The sequence below is a fragment of the Callorhinchus milii genome, unplaced genomic scaffold (assembly GCF_018977255.1).
Source record: "Callorhinchus milii isolate IMCB2004 unplaced genomic scaffold, IMCB_Cmil_1.0 Scaffold10, whole genome shotgun sequence".
Lineage (NCBI taxonomy): Eukaryota > Metazoa > Chordata > Chondrichthyes > Chimaeriformes > Callorhinchidae > Callorhinchus > Callorhinchus milii.
Window position 1 is genome coordinate 1994903 of NW_024704751.1, and position 20255 is coordinate 2015157.

At 40.5% G+C, this 20255-nt stretch overlaps 1 protein-coding gene across 5 annotated transcripts in view; it reads right to left on the reverse strand.

The window, feature by feature from the left end:
- Positions 1 to 18541, reverse strand: part of trim37 (tripartite motif containing 37) — a 35761-nt gene extending 17220 nt beyond the window's left edge. For 4 of the 5 annotated variants that reach the window (XM_042338497.1, XM_042338495.1, XM_042338494.1 and 1 more), the window contains exons 1-15: positions 18297 to 18541; positions 15094 to 15222; positions 13711 to 13803; positions 12498 to 12599; positions 11320 to 11360; positions 10637 to 10753; positions 10044 to 10131; positions 9490 to 9612; positions 8137 to 8260; positions 7981 to 8048; positions 7596 to 7720; positions 6926 to 6976; positions 5302 to 5383; positions 3163 to 3239; positions 2395 to 2574 (exon numbers count right to left, since the gene is read on the reverse strand). In XM_042338497.1, coding sequence (XP_042194431.1) covers positions 2395 to 2574; positions 3163 to 3239; positions 5302 to 5383; positions 6926 to 6976; positions 7596 to 7720; positions 7981 to 8048; positions 8137 to 8260; positions 9490 to 9612; positions 10044 to 10131; positions 10637 to 10753; positions 11320 to 11360; positions 12498 to 12599; positions 13711 to 13803; positions 15094 to 15102 — 1280 coding nt within the window. In that variant the 5' untranslated portion in view covers positions 15103 to 15222; positions 18297 to 18541. Of the gene's footprint in view, positions 1 to 2394; positions 2575 to 3162; positions 3240 to 5301; positions 5384 to 6925; positions 6977 to 7595; positions 7721 to 7980; positions 8049 to 8136; positions 8261 to 9489; positions 9613 to 10043; positions 10132 to 10636; positions 10754 to 11319; positions 11361 to 12497; positions 12600 to 13710; positions 13813 to 15093; positions 15223 to 18296 lie in introns of all 5 variants that reach the window. The other variant, XM_042338496.1, reaches the window with a different exon arrangement.
- Between the last annotated feature and the right edge of the window lie 1714 nt (positions 18542 to 20255).

Genomic DNA, 20255 nt, shown 5'->3' on the forward strand with positions numbered 1-20255 from the left:
TTTTAACTGATATTCAGCGGATCCTGCTTGGAAGGAATTTGGATACAAGATACAGATACAAGGAAAAATGGTAAGAGAAATCCAAAATAAAATAAATCTACAGAAGATTAAAACAGCATCTGAATTAGAAAGATGGATCAAAGATGGGTCAGATTAAAACACAAAACTTTCAACATAACTGGAAAGAATGGATCCTTTTATTAAAGACAAATAGACTGGACTGAGAAAAATAAGTTATCAGCAAGTTAAAACTACTAACTTGAGTTGGTTCTATCACCTTATATGTACACTGATGATATGGCTTGCTCTTCCTCTCAGTGTACTGGGTGACCTCTGTGCTCATTCCTCACTAATCAACGCAAGTCTCTATAACTAGGTGTAACTTGACTAATGAGTTCTTCCACGACGACAGGTACTACCAATTGCTATTTAAATTAAAGCAAATTGGGACACTTCAGTTAATCAGATTTATTTTACACCTCTGTGACCGAGGCTGAACCTATTTGTGTATTTCCTCCTTTGATTTATACAGAAAGCTCGAGTTAAGCACGGTTAAGTTAACTCAATGGAATTTAGTTGTAACTCGATGAAATCCACAACCCTCGGCATTAAATTTTAAATTATATGATAAATATCAACAAACACAATTATGAGATAACAAACATCAATCACACTTAAACTATACACGCTAGCAGCCACTTGTAATGAAGTTAATGTAAAGTGCACGAAGAACCAACCTGTGACTACTAATCATCAATAGTCAGAGCACATACCTTTGTTGTCATCAAGTAGAAAAATAGCGACCACGAGCACATGACGCTCATTCTTTGATGGGCATTGAGCCCTCCCCGAATTAGGGTACCCAATGGTAATTGTATAGCACCAATTACTTGATGTAATTGGTGCCTTTCTTATGGTCCAATCAAAATCATGCTTTAAGTGACTCAATAAGGAAACCGTACATCTTCCTATCCATTTATGCAAATTATAGATATTCAGTTACTCTACCAAATTTTTGCAATTGACACTGGAGTCAGACTTGATGGCACCGTAAGTATCAAAAACGTTAAATACATTAAAAAAATGTATTTAAAGAGCTACTCAATATATCTAAACAACAGACAGATGGAGAAAACAAAAGTGGTGACTGTGACAAACTACATACATAATGAAAAATTTCAGATTGTAAAATGCTGGAAAAAGGCAATAAAATTGCTGAACAAAATACATAGCTTATCCAAGATATCAGTCAGATATACAAGAATTAGCAAGGTAACAGAATAAACAAAGATCAAGGTAAGAATGGGAGCCACAGGATCGTGTTTCCTGCTGGAACGGAGATGTCTGGCTAAGTTCACCTACCAAATACAGAGTCACTTCACAAGAGCCCAGACAGCCTCCCAGTGTGAAAGGCACTATATTAAATATAAGTATTATTTAAAAATTATATTATTTAAGTGGAAAGGTCGCAAATGTTGTTTAATCCACTGTGTATTTCTGACATTTTTCAGTCAGATGTAGGGAATTCAATTTTTTAAAGAACCAAGCACAAAATGGAATTCCAGGCGGAAAGTAGCATGAAAACCTGCACTATTCATTATTCAAGCCAAATAGTAAATTAGATTTTTTCACAGCACTGCAATAATGCTCCGTTTTTAATACAAATAATCAATAAGGTGATTTATGAAGCAGGTCGAGTACAAATCTGAAAATTTTGATTGAACCTCTTAAGAGAATCAGTAAAATCTGTAAGATTATTTTCATCTTTCCCAGGGGGCTTCCTCATCAATAAAACCAACAAACATTGTCAGTAATAAAGTATTTGGAAGAATGAAATTCCTGATAGATTTATGAAACAAAACAGTAACATTCTACTGCTCACAGTCTCTGCAATAGTTACCCATCCTGAACATTAATCTGCAATTGCACACTTTAACACAATGCTAGCTGGTCCTGACAGAACAGTCCATCAAATATATGTGACAAATAACTATTTTTCCTGTAGGCCAACATGGAATTCTCTTTTGTGAGTTTTCAGCAGCTAGAGAGCACAGTAAGGGATTTCTGCCCGAGTCAGATTTGCAGTTGACAGAAAAATGTACCATAACAAGACTAACTGTGTGCTGCCACCTTCGGGTAAAGATCAGCAAATATTTTGTGCACAAGATGTTGAAAATCCAGCAATGAGAAATGGCTATACATCACTCAGGCAATAATTATCAGTCTTGCCCAGAATCAACAAATTTAGACAAAGTGAAAACCCAATATTTAATTTTGATCAGGTAGGGATGTTTTTTGCACATGCTCACTGGCAAGGTCGTTTGGGCAGAAAATGCTCACTCTGCTTAAAAAACAATCAATTGATTCAGGATGATAAACTACACAACTTCTTACCTAACCACTAAAGTATCATTTTGCATATTTAGGTAACCCTCACTGGCGAGGAGGTCCAGTCGAAAAAAACGATTATAACCCCAGCATTCTCCAACCTCAAAATCAGAAGCAAATTCACGAATAATGTTTTTAGTAGGGTCATTGGAGGCTTGATGAACCATCTCCACACGGTATTCATACCTAAGCAAAACAACCAAAAAAAAACAGTAGTTTTTTACATTATAATTCAGAATATTTTACAGTATAACAGTTTATATAATTAGCTAAAGATTTCTGAATTTAACTTTATTTTGTTATTGCTGCAACCTTTTAAATCTAGATACAATGTTCAGTCCGATTTTAGGACATGAAACATTTTCATTATTGTTCCCTCCTCTTCCCCCTGCGGCACCAACACTAAAAATGCCAATTCATCAAAACAATTGCTAACAAAATGTTACTGTTCTAATCTTCTTCATTGGTATTTAAATCATGGTGCAGAACATGACATGACAGCCAATCTGAATTGGAACAAAGGCTACCCATATTTGGATGGAAACTATCCACATTAGCGCAAGCTGTTGAGAATGAAAAACAATCAAGAGGAAAAACAATATTGTGGATCAACCTACATAGAAATCAGATACACCACTTGTTGTGAAGCCCGAAAGATGAGGAAAAAATTACAAAGCCACGCATTAAATTTAGAAGAAAGTGATCCAGGATTAAGATAGCATTAAAGAGACAGAAATTCAATATTTAAGTGAAATGAATCTTAAACCTCCGTACTTTGATGTTTCAGGGAGTCCTGCTGAGAGTTCCAGAAACACTGACAGGTAATTTCCTCGCACAACTCCATTTCCATCCTAGTGTAGAATGCACAACTTAATATTTAGACATTTTAATGCACAACATTAACATAAATTTTATGAAATGTACACTATTATAAAATTAACTTCTAAGAATTGCAATAGAATGTTTGAACCAAATACTTTGCAGCCAATTATAATATACTTCCTTTAATGCAAAAATTCAGTAATATGAATATAGTTTCTGTTCACAGCGGATTCAGGCAACCGGCCCACTCTCAACCTGACTTCCACGCTAAAATGGCCAGCTTCCCGGTCATTTTATTCCTGTTTTGACACACAAAATTATGTTGGCAGTGACCCGATGACCTGGAAGTCGGTCATCTTTAATTTTAGCACAGAAAACAGCTAGCCACAAGGGGATTGGCTGCTTGTGCTCAGTGGAACTGGCTATTGCACAATGCTGGAACATGGGTTGGGATTTTATAAATCCCAACAATGCTCCATCGTAACATTAAAATTATGTGTGATGTGTGTGCACAAGTGTATCAGTGTGGCGTAATTTTGGTACCTAATAATTCAAATCAAATATTGATCTGAAGTTTAAGAAAAATGAATTGTCAATTTTCTTATAAAAAATTTAATATGTTTATTGTTTACAATTGTTTGTATTTGTGTAGTTTGACTTCTTAAACTGACATTTATGGAATCACGGTTATTTTAATTGTAAAATTTATGAAGCTTTTTTTAAAAATTCACTTTCCTTTGTTTGTCCATTCCTGAAGGATCTGAATCCCTTTCATTGAGGTACGACTTTAAGGACCAAAGTAATCCTTCAGGTCTCTGGCGCACGTGTTGATGCATTAGTCTTTAATGAGTTGATAGGCTACTAACAAAAGAGGACAAGCCCAATACCTACCTTGGCATTAAAAAGTGCCCTTCACGAGTGCTTAAAATCGTCTTCATCTATTGAACCACTCAAATGCACTTCCAGAAGGGGTTTTCCCTTCCCTAATCCACCAACTAAACATTGCCTAATGTTGCCCCAGCTGAATTAACTAGGCAAAGATCAGGAATCAAACCAGAGCTCTGCAGCTCGTGTACTCTCACGCACCAGGCTCCATGACCCCATCACTCCCACCCTCGCCCGACTCTACTGGCCCCCCCATCCCCCAGAGGATCGAGTTCAAGATCCTCGTCCTCACCTTTAAGGCCATCCATGGCCTTTACCCCTCTTACCTCTCTGACCTGCTGACTCCCTATGAGCCTGCCCACTCCCTCCGTTCATCATGCTCCGGCCTGCTCCATGTCTCCCGCCTGACCATCGGTGGCCGGGCTTTCAGCCTCTCTGCCCCCACACTCTGGAATTCCATCCCACATTCTCTTCGCCCCGTTTCCTCCCTTGCCTCCTTCAAGGTCGGTCTCAAGACCTTTCTCTTCGACCATACCTTTGGTCTGCCTCCCACCTCTCTGCCTTCCCTCACCCCTACACCACCCCTCCCCCATGCTCAGGCCCCGACACCTGACTGTTCAGCACTTTGTGACGTCCTCCCGACGTGAAAGGCGCTCTATAAATAGAATTTTGTTGTTGTTGATGCTCACTGAATAAACTCACTTGTTAACCTTTGGGGAATTTTTTTTTTAAAAAAAGCTAGAAATTAAATTGAAGTTCCAGAGAAGTTTGGCGATACAATTCACCATGGAGAGATGTCCTGGTTTGATTCTCAGTCCTAGGCTCACTTGAGCATCTTCTCAATGGGAAACTGCCAACAGGATGAAGAGACCAAAGAATTCCACTTCAGTACCACCAGCAGCTCAGCTTCCCAGAAAAACGTCAGCCTGGCCTTGGCTGGAAGATCAAGTGCATACAAAGTGAGAAGATAAGTTTTTTTTTGTATTAAATTTGTTTTCATTCAGCTGTACTTTGACATGTATGATGTTTTGTGCAGCTTGTTCTCCTCTGCAACATTCAGATCAAAACAATTTGCTCTGTGCAAAATAAGGATGCCATCGGCACTCCCATATGCTCTATCTAAAAAAACCCCAACTTGGATCAAAATTTGTTCCAACCAGTTTTCTTCCACCATCTTACATGCCTAAACCAACATTTAAAACTTACCGGATAAACTTTGAGTCGCCAGCAGAGTCCTGACACCTGTAGTGGAGGGCTGTACACAGGGTCTGCACGCTGGCGTAGGGTGCTGCAAAAAGCAGACAAAGTGTATCAACAGCACAATATTCATTTAAAGGCAGGATACAGCTTGGCTAAAAGTCAGCCTAAGGAAAGTTTCTGTCCAACCTGAGATACCTACCTACTGCTTATATATCAAAAATGCACCAAATACGCATAACTATCATCACATATTCTCCAGCCAAATCTCTAAAATGGCTTAAAGATCCTGTAATTTTTCAATAACTTATTGTTTTGCTGTTAGTTTCCCCACCACCTTTTATGAAGCCAAACATTGATTCTTTGCTGAGGAGAGAATGCGCAGCTACCAATCGCTCTCTAGTACCTTGTCCATCCAACCTTATTCATGTTTGAGTTTAGACAACAAGTCCTGGCAGGCTATTGAACTTTGGGTGATCAGATGAGACAGATTTTTTTTTGTGTGGTCAGGTAGTAGACTGGCTGACACATGCCGAAACCAATCACCATGCTTAAGAGTATTCAAATCAAACTGGGAATGCCATGCATCCCACCTACACAATGAAATTCCAGAAATAGATTGTTGGATTGAAATGCACACTTTCTCCCTGGAGGGGCACATCATGCTTACCCAATTCCGGGAAGTATGAGATATAGGTGGAAAGAGCCAAGGATTGGGGACCACAGAGTGTGCGTTGCGGTTACTGGGGTCAAAATTGCTTAGCTTGCCATTGATATTGCTATCTGGCAAGCTTTCCCGCTGCTTGTCCAGCTAGGACCACGCCACCTATTATGGCTTTCTTGCAGGGTTTTGTTGCAGGAGCTGAGTGGGATGTCTCCCTGGTGACTGGTCTGCTCTACCAGGTCCTCTAAATGAGCCACTGCAACCTGGAATCAGCAGTGCCTGGAATACTGCAGACCCATCTGGCTCAGGAACCGGACTACCGAGACTGCCACAGATGGCTGACTCGATTCCAACATTCCGTTGCTAAGCATGTCACCTTGTAGCCAGATCCATTTTCTAACTGGTCCCTAAATTGTAGGCAGAAGAGAAAACCCTGACTGATTTCCACCATTCCTTAAAGGTCAATTGCCGCACCATAATTAAGATAAGTTAACTCAGCATAAACTATGATTTGAACGTGGAACTTTCAGATTTGTCTAATGGGTTTACCCAAGCTATCATAGCTCTCAACATCTCACTTCATTTGCTCCTCACATAGAGTAAAATGATAGATTATATTAAAACCACATTAGTGCACATTTCAAATAACTGCACTGTGAAAAAAAACCTCCTAAGGTGAAGTGAATTTTTAGAGTGATCAGCGAGTCATCAGGGTGTACTAAGACTGAAACAATANTTTTTTTAATCCCAACTCCCTTAAAAATAACTCAATAGTGTAGTTTGTGATGTTAGTAACAGACGTGAAATTGATTAACAGCTCTGAACACATCAGCTCAACACTCAATGGAATTGGGGCCCCATTTTTCGTTCTCCGGAACACTTTTTAAAAGAAGTAATTGTGAGGTGTGCTGTCAATGAACAGAAAATAGTGGTTATCAAATGACTTTTTAAAAAAAATCAAAGAATTACCTGAAATTTGCCAGAACAAATGTACTGAAATCGTAAGCAGGGACCAGCTCACTGGAGAGAAAAAAAGACATGTTTTAATGATAAACAGTAATAGCTTGCTGCTCAGGCACAAGAAACACAAGTACATCAACTTACACACACACACTTACCAACTCACACAATCCTTGCATAGAGGCATGGTAAAATGCAGCACTCCCCATTCAATCAACGGATATCATGCTTTATAATCCTTTGAGGAATTCTTCCCCTTTTGAGATTTGGGTCCAGATGTTTTGATAAAGTTAATAGCATGGCAAAGTAATCATAGGGGAGGAAATATGTTTATGTGGTGGCAAAACAAGTTTGATAATAATTCAGTACATACAAAATAAATATGGATAGAGTACATGGGATCCAAATGCCATGAATCAACCACGCGTAACATTCTAGAATACAATTTAAAAGGAAACAATATTTGTAAGAAAACTGTAGATTCAACTCCTCCACAATGTAGGAGTCCCCTAGTGCTGCATTGGAGGTCTAACAAGTCCTGGTGTAGAGCTTGTACCCAGACATACAGTGAAATTAATTCCAAATTGCCTTCTAACAGGGTTCTTACCCATTCTTACCCAAAATATATAGTCCTCTGCTTCTGCTATAGCATTCAAAGTAACTAGAACCAATGCAATACCTTGTAAAGTCTGGTGGAACAGGTGTTGTAACAAAAGAAGCCATGGGTTTACGGTGCACTTGTTGGAACATAAGCAGGATTTCTTGGCTTTTCAGGATTAACTCGCTCTTACTACAGGATCGCAGCTGCAGAGAAACAAAGACATCAACTTTTGGTGAGTCAATGCTCATCTAAGAAATTGCTTCAGTTACCATAAGTAAATCTGAACAGATCAATCTTAATCCACTGTTTTACATTTAACTTTTATATTGACGATGATGGGAGTGGGGGATGTCTCTGGTTTCTATGCTTCTAAATAAACAAACAATCTCCTAAATCATTAAACTGTAGAAGTTTTCTTTTTCTCTCCTCCGCGCCCTCTAATCAGTTATACTCATTTGGTTACCTGATGTTCTACTTCTTGTAACAATGACTCCAGCAGCTCGGTTTCCTGAGTCAGTGATGTCTTTTGACCTGGATTTAAGAACAACAGGACAGTATTTGAAAATATTCAGTCATGCGGCCCAAACTTCGAGTGCATTCATGGAAATCTATATCATACCCATTAGTGTTATAAGTTTGTTTTTCAGTTGTTTGTCCAGTCGGGCAATCATCATTTCCACTGCATTCCTAATCTCTCGCACACGCTCGTCCTTCGCACTACGTACCGCTTCCACATTTCTTTCCTGAACACAGAAAGATACTTTTTTTTCCATGCTCGACAAGCTGAAAGCTATTTTCTATAAAGCAACCACAACGACTTGCATTTAGATAGCACCCTTTGCGTCTCAGAGTGCATAACCATGGCGGAGCTCAATCTCGAGCCAGGGAGAGGGAAGAGGTGATCGTAGGCACAATAAAGAGGAAGGTCCTCTGGTGTGATCTGAAAATTGAAAGAGGAGACAAGGCAGAGGGACAGAGGCAGAGAGTTCCATAGTTTTGGAACATAGTGGTTGAAAGCACAGCGGCTGTGGATGGTGGAGCAGAGAAGATGAGGGATGTGCAAGAGGCAGGAGCTAGCTGAGTCGATGTAGGCTGAAAGCAGTTCGGAGAGGTAGGGAGGTGCCAGGGGATGAAGTGATTTGTACACACGTGTAAGGATCTTGAAATTGATAGGGGTAGGGAACCTGGCAACAACTGAAGTGACGGGGGTACAAGAGTTTGGTGCAGGTGCGGATTTCTGGTAATAGAGATTTGAATACTTGGACTTTGAGTGAAGTCTGGAGACCGGCGAGGAGGGCATTGGAATAATCAAGGGAGGAGTTGACAACTGCTTGAATAAGGGTTTTGGTTGTTTGGGCGTGCGGTACGGTTGGAAGCGGGCAATGTGACGGAGATTGAGAAAAGCAGTATCCAGTAATGGCAATGAGGCAGCCAATATCGCACAGCAGTGTCCCACAAACAGTCGTGGATTGAGTGACCAAATTATTAATATATTTTTTGAAAGCGATTTGCCAATTGACTAACAACCAGGTCCCTACTTACTGCTAGGAGTAAGGAAACTTGCCTAAGATTACCCAATTTTTCACACAATTCTATTATTCCCTTTATTTTATGCTCTTCTTTCAATGTTCCAACAGCTTTAACATTTTGTGACTGCAAAATTCAGTGCCAATAAAGTATTTCTTCTCTGTGTCCCCCTTCCCGTACCCCTCCCCCCGAATACGCCTAACTAATTAAGCATGAAGCAGGTCGGAGGCAATGATCACCACAACCTTCACCCATGTAAGGGAAGACTAGCTCAGAATCTTGCATCGTATGTGCCTCATAGTCCATTATTCCTGTATCCATTAGTGCTCTTTTCACATACTTTGTGCTGAGGAACCAAGCTCCTGACCTCCACAATCACTGAAAACAACAGCTAACAAATGTGACATGAGCCCAATGTTGAGCCTCAGTCCTCTCATCACCTTACCACTTCCTGCACCAAGCTGATCAACTCCATCAGCCGACGGCGCAGTTTTGCAACCTCGTCGTTCACTTCGGTAACATGTTGTTCATAAATCTCGGCTAATGGCTTGAATGTGTGACCCCCATGCTGCAATGACAAGAACACTTCAAATATTTCCATACAAAACTTCTTAAAATTCTAGCCTAAGTTAAGAATGTCCGAAACAATTCTTGGTTCAGGGCCACTTGTTTGTCAGTTTTCAGCTTGCACGAAGTAATGCATATGTGCACAAGGTTAGAGAGATAATGAGTGAGAAAGAATAGCTGCCAGTGTGGTACTATGGTAACAATATCACTCCAGATACAATAAATGTTTAAGTTGGCACTGTGGGCAATTTGCAGCATGCCCAATTATCCACACTTACTGCTTACCCACGAAGAAGCCAGTCCCAATTTGTGTGGACAGTTGGCTCTCTACTTTATACTTATAAAATATTCTACTCCAGAGCCATGTTACGTTCTATCTTCTCAACTTTCTGCTGACTTTATTTTCAAACAAAGAAGCTCTACTGTACTTACCATGCCTCCCCATAGAGCACACTGATGGCAAATACACTTCTTACAGGTCCAACAGAACACACTGAGTTTTTCATGGTGGTTTTCACATCTGAAATAAGAAGTAAATGTAATCTATAATTTCCAACGAAATATGCTTCTTTAAAAAAAAATGACTACATGCTTTGTAAACAATGACTTAGTATAAAGGATTTTAATGATCGCGGTCAAAATCTCACCCAACTTCCGGCCACAACAGTCTTCCTCATTTGTGAGAATCAAATTAACAACAACATGCATTTATATAATGTCCGGGGGTGCCGGAGATTAACAAATTCCATTAAGAAATTCTGCATATCAGGCTCCAAACTTCCAAATGCAGCCTTAACCATCTTCTATAAAATGATAGAATTCTTCCGCCGAAAGTGTATTTAATTACTAGCCCCACAAACATCATCACATTTCATCAATGATTCATAACATCACTATAAGTCTTTCATGAGCTTTAATGCAAATTGGACATTTAGTTTAAATTAGATAGATTTTTAAAATAATAAGTTAACAATGTTGGTTCTGTGAAAGGTTCGGGTTGACAACAGAGTCAAAGATGCACTCACTTGTCCTTATCATTTTCCTCGTGCTTGGTAAGATTACACATCTGAAGTGTATCTAGTTGTTGGGTGACTTCCTCTGCCCAGCGACAGTTTACAAGCTCCCGCAACTGAAGAGGTGCCCTGTAGTATCAAACATGGAGGCACTTTAAACTATTGCAGGCAAATGATACTTTTCATCCCTTCTCCCAAGAAAAAGTTTTGTTCTCATGTCGCAGAGGATGCTAGTAAGGAACAGAAAATCCCCTCGGGCACCAGGGTCAGCATCAGATAAAACATAGCAAGGGCAAAACTCTTAACTTCACATCAACCTCTACCCCAGGCTATGGCCAACAGCCTTACTACAAATAGGAAGGGTGAAAACAGCAACGCATTTACATTCAAATTCAAAGGTAATTAGTTAGGTGAGGTGAAGAAACAAAATACAAAGTAAAACTGTGGTTGGTTAAATATGAAACTTAATTCCCTATTTCTTTAGCCAAGAATCAATTCTTGGATTTTTGACCAAGATTTTCAACTAAAATCAAGCCCAGTGAGTATTAAACTCTATTAAACTATGGTTCGAGCCAGATTTTTTTGTTCACCAACTAAGTTTTTCCTCACAAAAATGTGAATTTATGAACTATCAAAGCTACTTGCAACTTCGCTTATCCCTGATAAAGTCAGACATGCTGAAGGTGCCCTCTTACCTGCAATGTGGACATTGGGCTCTCTGCTCCGTTAACCAGCGCTGTGTGAGACAAGAAAATATATATTTTCAAAGAGGGTTATTGATAATCATCATCATCCTTGGTTTCTCTAACAGTGCAAAACACACCACAAAATAATTAAGATAAAGCTCATACTTACAGCTAACTGGATTTTTAGTTAGTTGTGAAAGGCAATTACAATTCTAAATGTTGTTCAATAAGGTTACTAGTGGAAATGTTCCAGCACTACTGGGTTATTGATATTCTATATATATTTTCTGCAGCTTCATATCACACCATAAAGCAACACTGTTTTAGAAATAATTGTTCAACTATTGTAAGAATTCCAATGAGCTAGAAAACTCCAAACTCCTGGACATGGTAAACTTGATTTAGGGTGAACATTTCTGATGATTGAAATTATAAATCTCAATGCTGTAATCTGGGCTAAGTGATTCCATTCATTCATAGATTTTTGGAGCAACTAAGAATTTACTGCTAGCCAGCACTGTTGCAAAACCTGTGCTGTTTAATATTAAATTATACATGGGTGCACGCTCACAGACACTATGCATGTGCCCATGTTAGCTGCTATATGACCAACCATGAATGGCACTGCATGTGAGAGGAAATTCAACTGAAACGGCAAAATATACAATTTCACCATTACAAATGCAACACAAAATGTATTAAAACCAAAGCTACATGAAAATGCTGCAATATAGAAAAGCAAGAACTCATATCAGATCGGATTTATAGTCTGAGATGGAAATAGCTCTTCACAATAAGGTTAATAAAATATTAAATAGATTTTGAGTTTCTTCGGTTAAAGAAATAATTCATGAATTGCACATATTCTGTGGAAGTTCTTGAACCTCTTGATATTCAAACAAGCATTACAATAACAACAACAAAAAAATTACATTTATAGAGTGCCTTTCACGCCGGGAGGACGTCCCAAGGCGCTTATATCCGTCCCAAGGAGCTTACAAGTTTATATCCAGCCACAAAGCTGGTACCAGAATAGTATTAAAGGTCAGGATTGGATTATCCGACATTTTGAGCGAAGGATGTGTTGCATTCTCAAGGAATCAATAAAATTGAACAATGCAGACACAAATTCACACTGAACCACCCAAAGCACACATAAAAATTATAACACGACAATATGTTCTTACCCTTATGCAACTGAAACAACAAAGTTTTGAGCAATGTGGACAGAGTCGGGCATCACGCAGCTTCTCCATACAAATAAAACATCGGAACACCTCCGCAATACTCTGAAAATAAAAGCAAAATGTTCATTATTTTAATTGAATCTTGTCTACCGTATGGTTTTGGTTGTAATACAAGTTGGTCTGTAAATATCAAAAAAATCTTTTTCTAAAATTTTAAGACGAGTTTACATTCAGTAAATCTATCTTCCAATGAGGATGTTGCAACAAACTGGCATTTTATGCCACAGAAGCAGCGCTTTGAGATGTCCTCCTGACGTGAAAGGCGCTATACAAATGTAATCTTGTTGTTATTGTTGTTATTCAAATTCTCATAAGATTCCCAACATGCAATTCTATCTATGCTTGCCACATTGCACTGTATTGTTGCTGTGTTAACATTTGGCTATATACAGATTCAGAAAGTATATATGTCAGCAAATATATTATTTGAGGTTATACACATGATATTTCACTGAGGTCATGTTTACAGCATCATGTTGAACTAAAATTCTTTTATTCTGCTTTTTTAGTTTCAATCAATTCTAGATAGGATGGATCAGAATAGGCGTGATGAAAAGAATTATGATCAGATCATGGTGAGAGGAAGTGGAATTAAAGCAGGTTTTGAAACTGAAGATTCACTATGAAATTATCTAAACTTCTAAGCTGTCAGTCCTACAAAAAAGTGACCAATCTCCACCCTTCTCCCACCCCCAATTGAAAAACCTTTTAAGAGAAGTCAAAACAACTCAAAGCTCTCCTGTTTATTAGGCTGGAAAGTGATTGCTATTCTAACTCTTTTCAAACTGAATCAACAGTAGGCTTGCAACCACTGCAAGAATTTTAACATCCCAGAATGAAAAGAATTCACTGTGTTGCACTGGGTTTTAAAACTGCTGAACTCAGCAGTGTCACTCACAAAGCATCGCAATTTGCAAGGCAAGATGGTCAATTCATCTGTTTTTAAAAAAATGTTGCATTTCCTTTTGAAGTGAAGACATTTTCCAGAATTAGATCCTGCCAATTTATTCGTCATATAGGAACAGTGCCTTCCAAGTACTGCATTAAGTCTTCCTGGTTAGATAAGCAGCAACAGTAAGCATGGATGTGGGTGAAAATAAGTGAATCTCGAGTCCATGAGCTGAGATCTATAAACCATAGATACGTTACTTACTTCAACACTCTGTTCATCCATTTTTCTTGTTTTCTGTATCCTCTTGGTATTCCAGATAGTGTATTTGTCGCTTGGGACTGAACAAGATGAAGTCTATTGCCGCTAGGCATAAAAAAAATGCATTTTAGTTCTCTTGAAACATGTTTGCAAAAGACTATAATTGACTCCTTTTTTGTTACTCCACTCCCTTCCCTCCTCCCCACAATTTCCAAATTTTAAAGAGTCGCAATCCTGCTAACCAGCAAATGTTGGATTTTTTTATTACAATAAAAAATATTACAGGATATACAATAAAAAAATCCAACATTTGCTGGTGAACAGCTGCTTTTGCTCATCTGCAGCCCAAACCCAGGCAGCACATGGTGCAGAGAAACAGCACAGAGGGAAGCAGAACTGGCTGAATTGGGAAACAAATTCCCTAAACTTTTGTAATATTGAAAATATAATCCTGGAGGATAACTTTCCATTGGAGCAACACTAATGTTTTGAAGAATACTTACTGAATGTTAAATTTAAAAAGTGCAATTTGGTAAACAAGTGCATGATCCGCAGGCATTCAAAATGGCTGAATTCCTTCTTTGTACCACAGATGACTTTCACTATTACATTCTCTTGTAATGCTGAAGCAAATTACAAAGCCATTTTAACTGTAAAGCATTGTGAAGGTCCTGCATTTTAAGCAACGGAAAACAATATCTTCATTGATCAAAGTGCAGCTGCACAGATCCATTTGTCCAATACAGTTGCTATCTATAAAATATGCAATCTTCAGTTGTTATGACATTCTGTTGCAACAAAAGACAAATACTACTTTTCAGTAATTTTGCTGATTGCAAAAACTATATTCTTGATATAATGTTGCAAATGAATACATAGCCCAAGAATTGCATTTACAGAAGATGGAGAAACATCTCCTAAACAGTAAAACAGTAAGTGGCATTTCATAGCATGCTATGTAATAACTTTAGTACCTCTCTCTGCTTATTCTAAAATACATAGAGCAGAGTACAGAGCTTTTCATAAATCAAATCTAAAACTTTGCAAAGACTTCTGAGCACTGCTGAGCTAGTTCGGCAACAAAATTAAGCTGATCAACAAATATTTTTACTTATCTAGCCCAATATCTTTAAACTACTACTTTTGAACACCACCACCAATTAAAGTGGTCATTCACCACAATATCATGCTCTAAACTTTCCAACCACTGCAATCGTAAAATTGATCATTTCCAACAATTGGTCTGCAGCATATTTTAGATGTACTCAATACTGAATAAGTATTGAAAAATAAAGAGAGGTACTGAAGTTACTACACAGCATGCTATGGAATGCTAGGTTATTGATTTACAGTAGCAATTCCCATTACATGGGTTATTAATCTCACCTGTGCCATTATTCACTGATACTTTGTGTGGCTTCCCTACTGGGAAGTCCAGTCACTCTCACACTTCCCAGCAGAGTCAAAGATCGAAGAACTCTTCCTCTAAGGCAGCGAGAATTCAAGGTGTAGAGACTAGAAAGAGAAAATGGAGAAAAAGTGCAACTTATAGAAAAATACCTGGGTACATATTGCAATAGAAATGTCTGTAGGATGGCCTAGAGCAGCAATATTCCTCAGAGGTGCAATGAAATAGTTATTAATGCAAAGAATGGATACCTGGATGTGCTTATAAAGCAGTAATTTCATCAAGGAGTTATATTACATAGAAATAATAATAAAACGTATCAAGTTTTAAACCATGAGAACAACTTTGAAAATTACTGATCGAGTATTGATGCATATTCAATTCTCCACTTGATCTGTGAAATCTCTAAAAGAAGATCTTGAGCGGAGGCCAGTGACAGCAAAAAGTCATCCTCAGGATATGATCACAGAGAAACATTCGAAGACACATGGGCACAGACCACTTGTCTGTAACTTACAGTATATCCCAGTTTGAAATCTTTCTGATTGATATACCACTTTTAATGTCAAAACAACAACAAAATGCTTCTCACAGAATTGTGGTCAAGTGTAAGGATTGTATTTGTAGGCAAATACGTAGTCATGTTGTGTATACTAAGGTTCCATGAACAGCCATGAAGTGAATGACCAGTTTATGTGAAAACTGTTGGATTTGGACAACTGGAGCAATTTGCTTCTCTTTTTGAACAGCGTCACAGGATCTGAACATCCACCTGAGGAATATACACATGCATATATTTTACCCCTAATTTTCTCCACCAATTTGTTCCATCCCCTCCTCTGCTGAAGCCATTGACTCGCTGAGGTATAGTTTTGCAGGTCCCAGTCATATTTAGGTACCTTGCCCAGGTGACGATTCTTCTTGTGGGAACTTTGACAGAGAGCATCAGTAGTCTGTTCAAGCCTGATGCTGTCTTCACCAAACATCTAGACAAGTAGGGTAGGAAAGGGAAGTGTAGCTGAATTTCCCCAAGCTAACTCATGGCTCTGATGGCAATTGTAGGACATCTAGTATACCTTTATTACAGCATATGATTAATTTGTTTTCATAACCTGATATCCAATGATGTAGATATGTGAGGAAATTCATATTAAAGGAGTGATTGTGATGCAATTAATGGCATAGAGAAATACATTTGTATCGTTTAACTAGGGCAATGGTAAACTTACAATTTTAACAAAGTCCAAACTGCTTTTTTAAAAAAAACTTTTGAATTTCTAGCAAATCTGGCATCTTGAAACTGGATTAATTCAAGGCAAGGCATCTTTGGTAACCTGCTCATGTAGAGTCTTACTTATTGCTGTGTAAGTTGTACAGTGAGTACTACACAAAGATCAGCACTGCACCTGACCTGGAGAAATGAGCCAAAGCACAATGCCTGGTTTGAAAATTAAATTATATATTTTTTAAATAAACCAACTCCCCAATTACAACCCCTTTCTTCCCTACACACAAAGAAAGGGAAGGTAATTTTTTTTAAAAAAGTCCAGATCTCAAGTAGCATTTTCCAGTCTTAAGTCTCTTTGCAAAATGATTAAAATAAATATCAGTTTGAAACATTATTGGAGTTAAAATAAATGGGGGCAGAATACAGCAACAACTTGCAAACTTGCATTTGTATAGTGCTCCTCACGGAGGGTAGCGTCCCAGAGCACTTGACAGTGACGAAGCACGACGCTGAGCTGGGGGAGGTGATTGTAGGCATGGTCAAATAGGAAGGTCTTCAAGCGCCACCTGAAGATGGGGAAGGAAGTGACGAGGCGGAGGGACGGAGGAAATGTTCCAGAATTTCTAGGCGTAGTGGCCGAAAGCACGGCCACCAAAGTCAAATAAATAATAATAATAATCCTTGCATTTGATATAGCGCTTTTCAGGTCGGGAGGACATCCCAAAGCGCTTCACAGAACACACTGTAAAGTGAATTGACTGTATATTTGTGGGCGAACGCGGCAGCCAATTGCGCACAGCAATGTCCCACAAACAGTCGTGGATTGAAAATGACCAATTTATTATTGTTTTTTTGGTTTGGGAGGGATTATTATTACCCTTAAAATATATATTACACTTAAAATAAACACTGGCTCCATTGTTAGCTAAAGATCAACGTTAACCTTTGGAAACATGATATCCTGCAGAGTGGGGGGGGGGGGGGGGGGGGAGAAAAACTTTTTTGAAATGATAAGACTTATGTGTGGTAGAATTCTTCCCATATTAAAAAAAAGGCTGTCGCCGCTCACGGCTGCCTTTGACGGTCAGTCCTTTCGATACAGCGCCTCATCACGTCCGCGGGACGTCTCCAAGCGCTTCACGGAACGTACTCCAAAGTCTCCCGCCTTGCGTAGTTTGTGGGCGAAACGCAGCGGCCAGTCGCGCGCGGCGAAGTGTCCCCACAGACAGTGAGTGACCAAATGTATCTGGGAGGGAGGGAGGGGAGGGGGTTTGTTGCTGACCAGGACACGGGTGGCGGAAGTGGGGAAACTCCCTTCTCTTTTCGGAAAGTGCCTTTAACATCCACCTGAACAAAACAACAAATCCTTTTTTCGTGAAGGATTATTACCTCCAGAGAGCGATCCGACAGTTGACTTAACAACCACCGGGTTGGTCCTATAAGCCGCTACAGGCAAACAGAGGCAATATATATATATATATACACACACACATTATTTCCCCCCCCACTCGGCTCGGCCTGCTTCGTTCGCACACGAGCGAGCAAACGAACGACCCCGCCCCCCGCCGCCGGCCCACGCGGCCTATACAACCGGGCACCGAGTGACGACTCCGGTCAGGCGGCGGCGGGCAGCCGGGGGACAGAACCCTCACTATGCCGGGGAGGCGGCCCCCCCCCACCCCTTCCTCCCTCCCTCTCTCTCCCCTCCTGCTCCTCTTCCTCACGCCCTGCAGGTGACCCGCACACGCCGTGGAGTCTCCGCAGCCAAAGAAAAAAAAACCCTCCCACGGCCGCGGCCGCCGCCGCAACGTCCTTCACCTTCAATTCAATTCAAATTTTTTTTTGAAAAAAAAACCGTTTGTTTTTCTCTCCCCCTCACCCCCCCCCCCACCAACCGTCCTCACCACACGCGGGTCTCACCTTTTTTTTTAAAATAAAAAAAAAGAAATTTACTTTAAAACCTTGGCCTCTCGTGGCGAAAACAAACACGTTTATTTCTTTTCAAAACCATGTTTGTTTTGTTTGTTTGTTTGTTTGTTTTCTCTCTCTCTCTCTCTCTTTCTCGCTCCCTCTTTAAATTGACGGGCGACGACCGTGTGTCAGTCAAGTCAGTCAGTCAGCGGGGGAGCAGAGGGCGGACAGCACAGCGCGAGCGCGCCCTTCTCTCGCTGCTCCTCCTCCTCCTCCCCCCCCTCCCCCGCCCCGAGGATCACGTGACACGGCACCCGACCAATCGGCTTCGAGCTGTCCCGGCGCCGCCCGAAACCGACCAATCAGAGGCTCGCATCCGCCCCCTTCCGGAACAACTAACTCTCGCGATGTTTTATCGCCCCCTCCTCCCTCCCCCCCCACCGCCCTCCCCCCCCCACACCCCTAGCAACCGACATCCTGCTGACAGCGTCTCCATGGAGGGAGTGTGCCGCCTGGCAACCAAACACACACACTGGGTACTGTGTGTGGGGGTGTGTGTGTGGGGGGTGTGTGTGTGTGGGGGTGTGTGTGTGGGGGGTGTGTGTGTGGGGGGTGTGTGTGTGGGGGGGTGTGTGGTGTGTGTGTGTGGGGGGGTGTGTGGTGTGTGTGGGGGGGGTGTGTGTGTGTGGGGGGTGTGTGTGTGTGGGGGGGTGTGTGTGTGTGTGTGGGGGTGTGTGTGTGGGGGGGTGTGTGTGTGGGGGGGGTGTGTGTGTACACACGCTGTACGTGATCGGCATCTTGCACGTCATTTCTGATCCGTTTTGTTGTATAATAGAGCAGGTCGCTGTTTTATTTTGCTGCTTCAAAAGCTCCAATAATAATAATAATAATAATAATAATCCTCGGATTTGATATAGCGCTTTTCACGTCTTCTCGACGTCCCGAAGCGCTTCACGGAACACACTGTAAAGTGAACTGACTGTATATTTGTGGGCGAATGCGGCCGCCAATTGCGCACAGCAATGTCCCACAAACAGTTGTAGATTGAAAATGACCAATTTATTATTGTTTTTGGTTTTGGAGGGATTATTATTAGGCTCTGTGTGGGGTAAGGAAACTTGCCCAAGGTTTCGCCCTCTGCCTGGAATTGAACTCAGGTCTCTCACTTGCAAAGCGAGTGCTCTAACCACTGAGCTACAGGACTCCAGGATTAATAATCCTGGATTAATAATAATCCTTCCTTGCATTGCCATAATAGCGCCTCATCATCACGTCTTTTGAGACGCCTCGAAGCACCTCATGGGACACACTGTCCATAATCCCTCCAGAAAAATAAAATAAAAAAATAATAATCGGGTCAACTCAACCCACAACTGTTTGCGGACGCTGCTGTGCCCAACTGGCTGCCGCGTTTCACCCACAAAGTACAGCCAATTCACTTTACAGTGTATTCTGTGAAGCGCTCCGAGAAGTCTCGAAGACTTGGAAAAGTGCTATATCAAATGCATGGATTATTATTATAAAGTCAATTATTTTGTGGGCAAATCACTGCAGCCAATTGCACACATCACTGTCCCACAAACAGTCGTGTCTTGAGTGACCAAATTATTGTTAGTTATGCATTTTTTGAAGGGATAATTAATCCAGAAAAGTGATCCGCCAATCGACTAACATCTGGGTTCCCACTTACTGTGAGGTAAACAGGGGCGTGTGGAGTAAGGAAACTTGCCTGACGTTTCGCTCTGCTGGGAATCCAACCTCGGTCTCTTGCTTGCTCCAACCATTTCGCACTCCATCACCTTATGCTCATGTATCTCAAGTGTAATAATCCATATACTTGAGTTAGCACCTTTGCTTTGGGAGGGTGCCTTAAAGCACTTCATATGATTTAGAATAAAGTGTAGTGACTGTACATTTCGTAAGAAAATGTGGTACCCGATTTACATATAGCATTGCCTGGCAAACAGCCATTATCTGAAAGTTCTGCATGTAAACATCAAC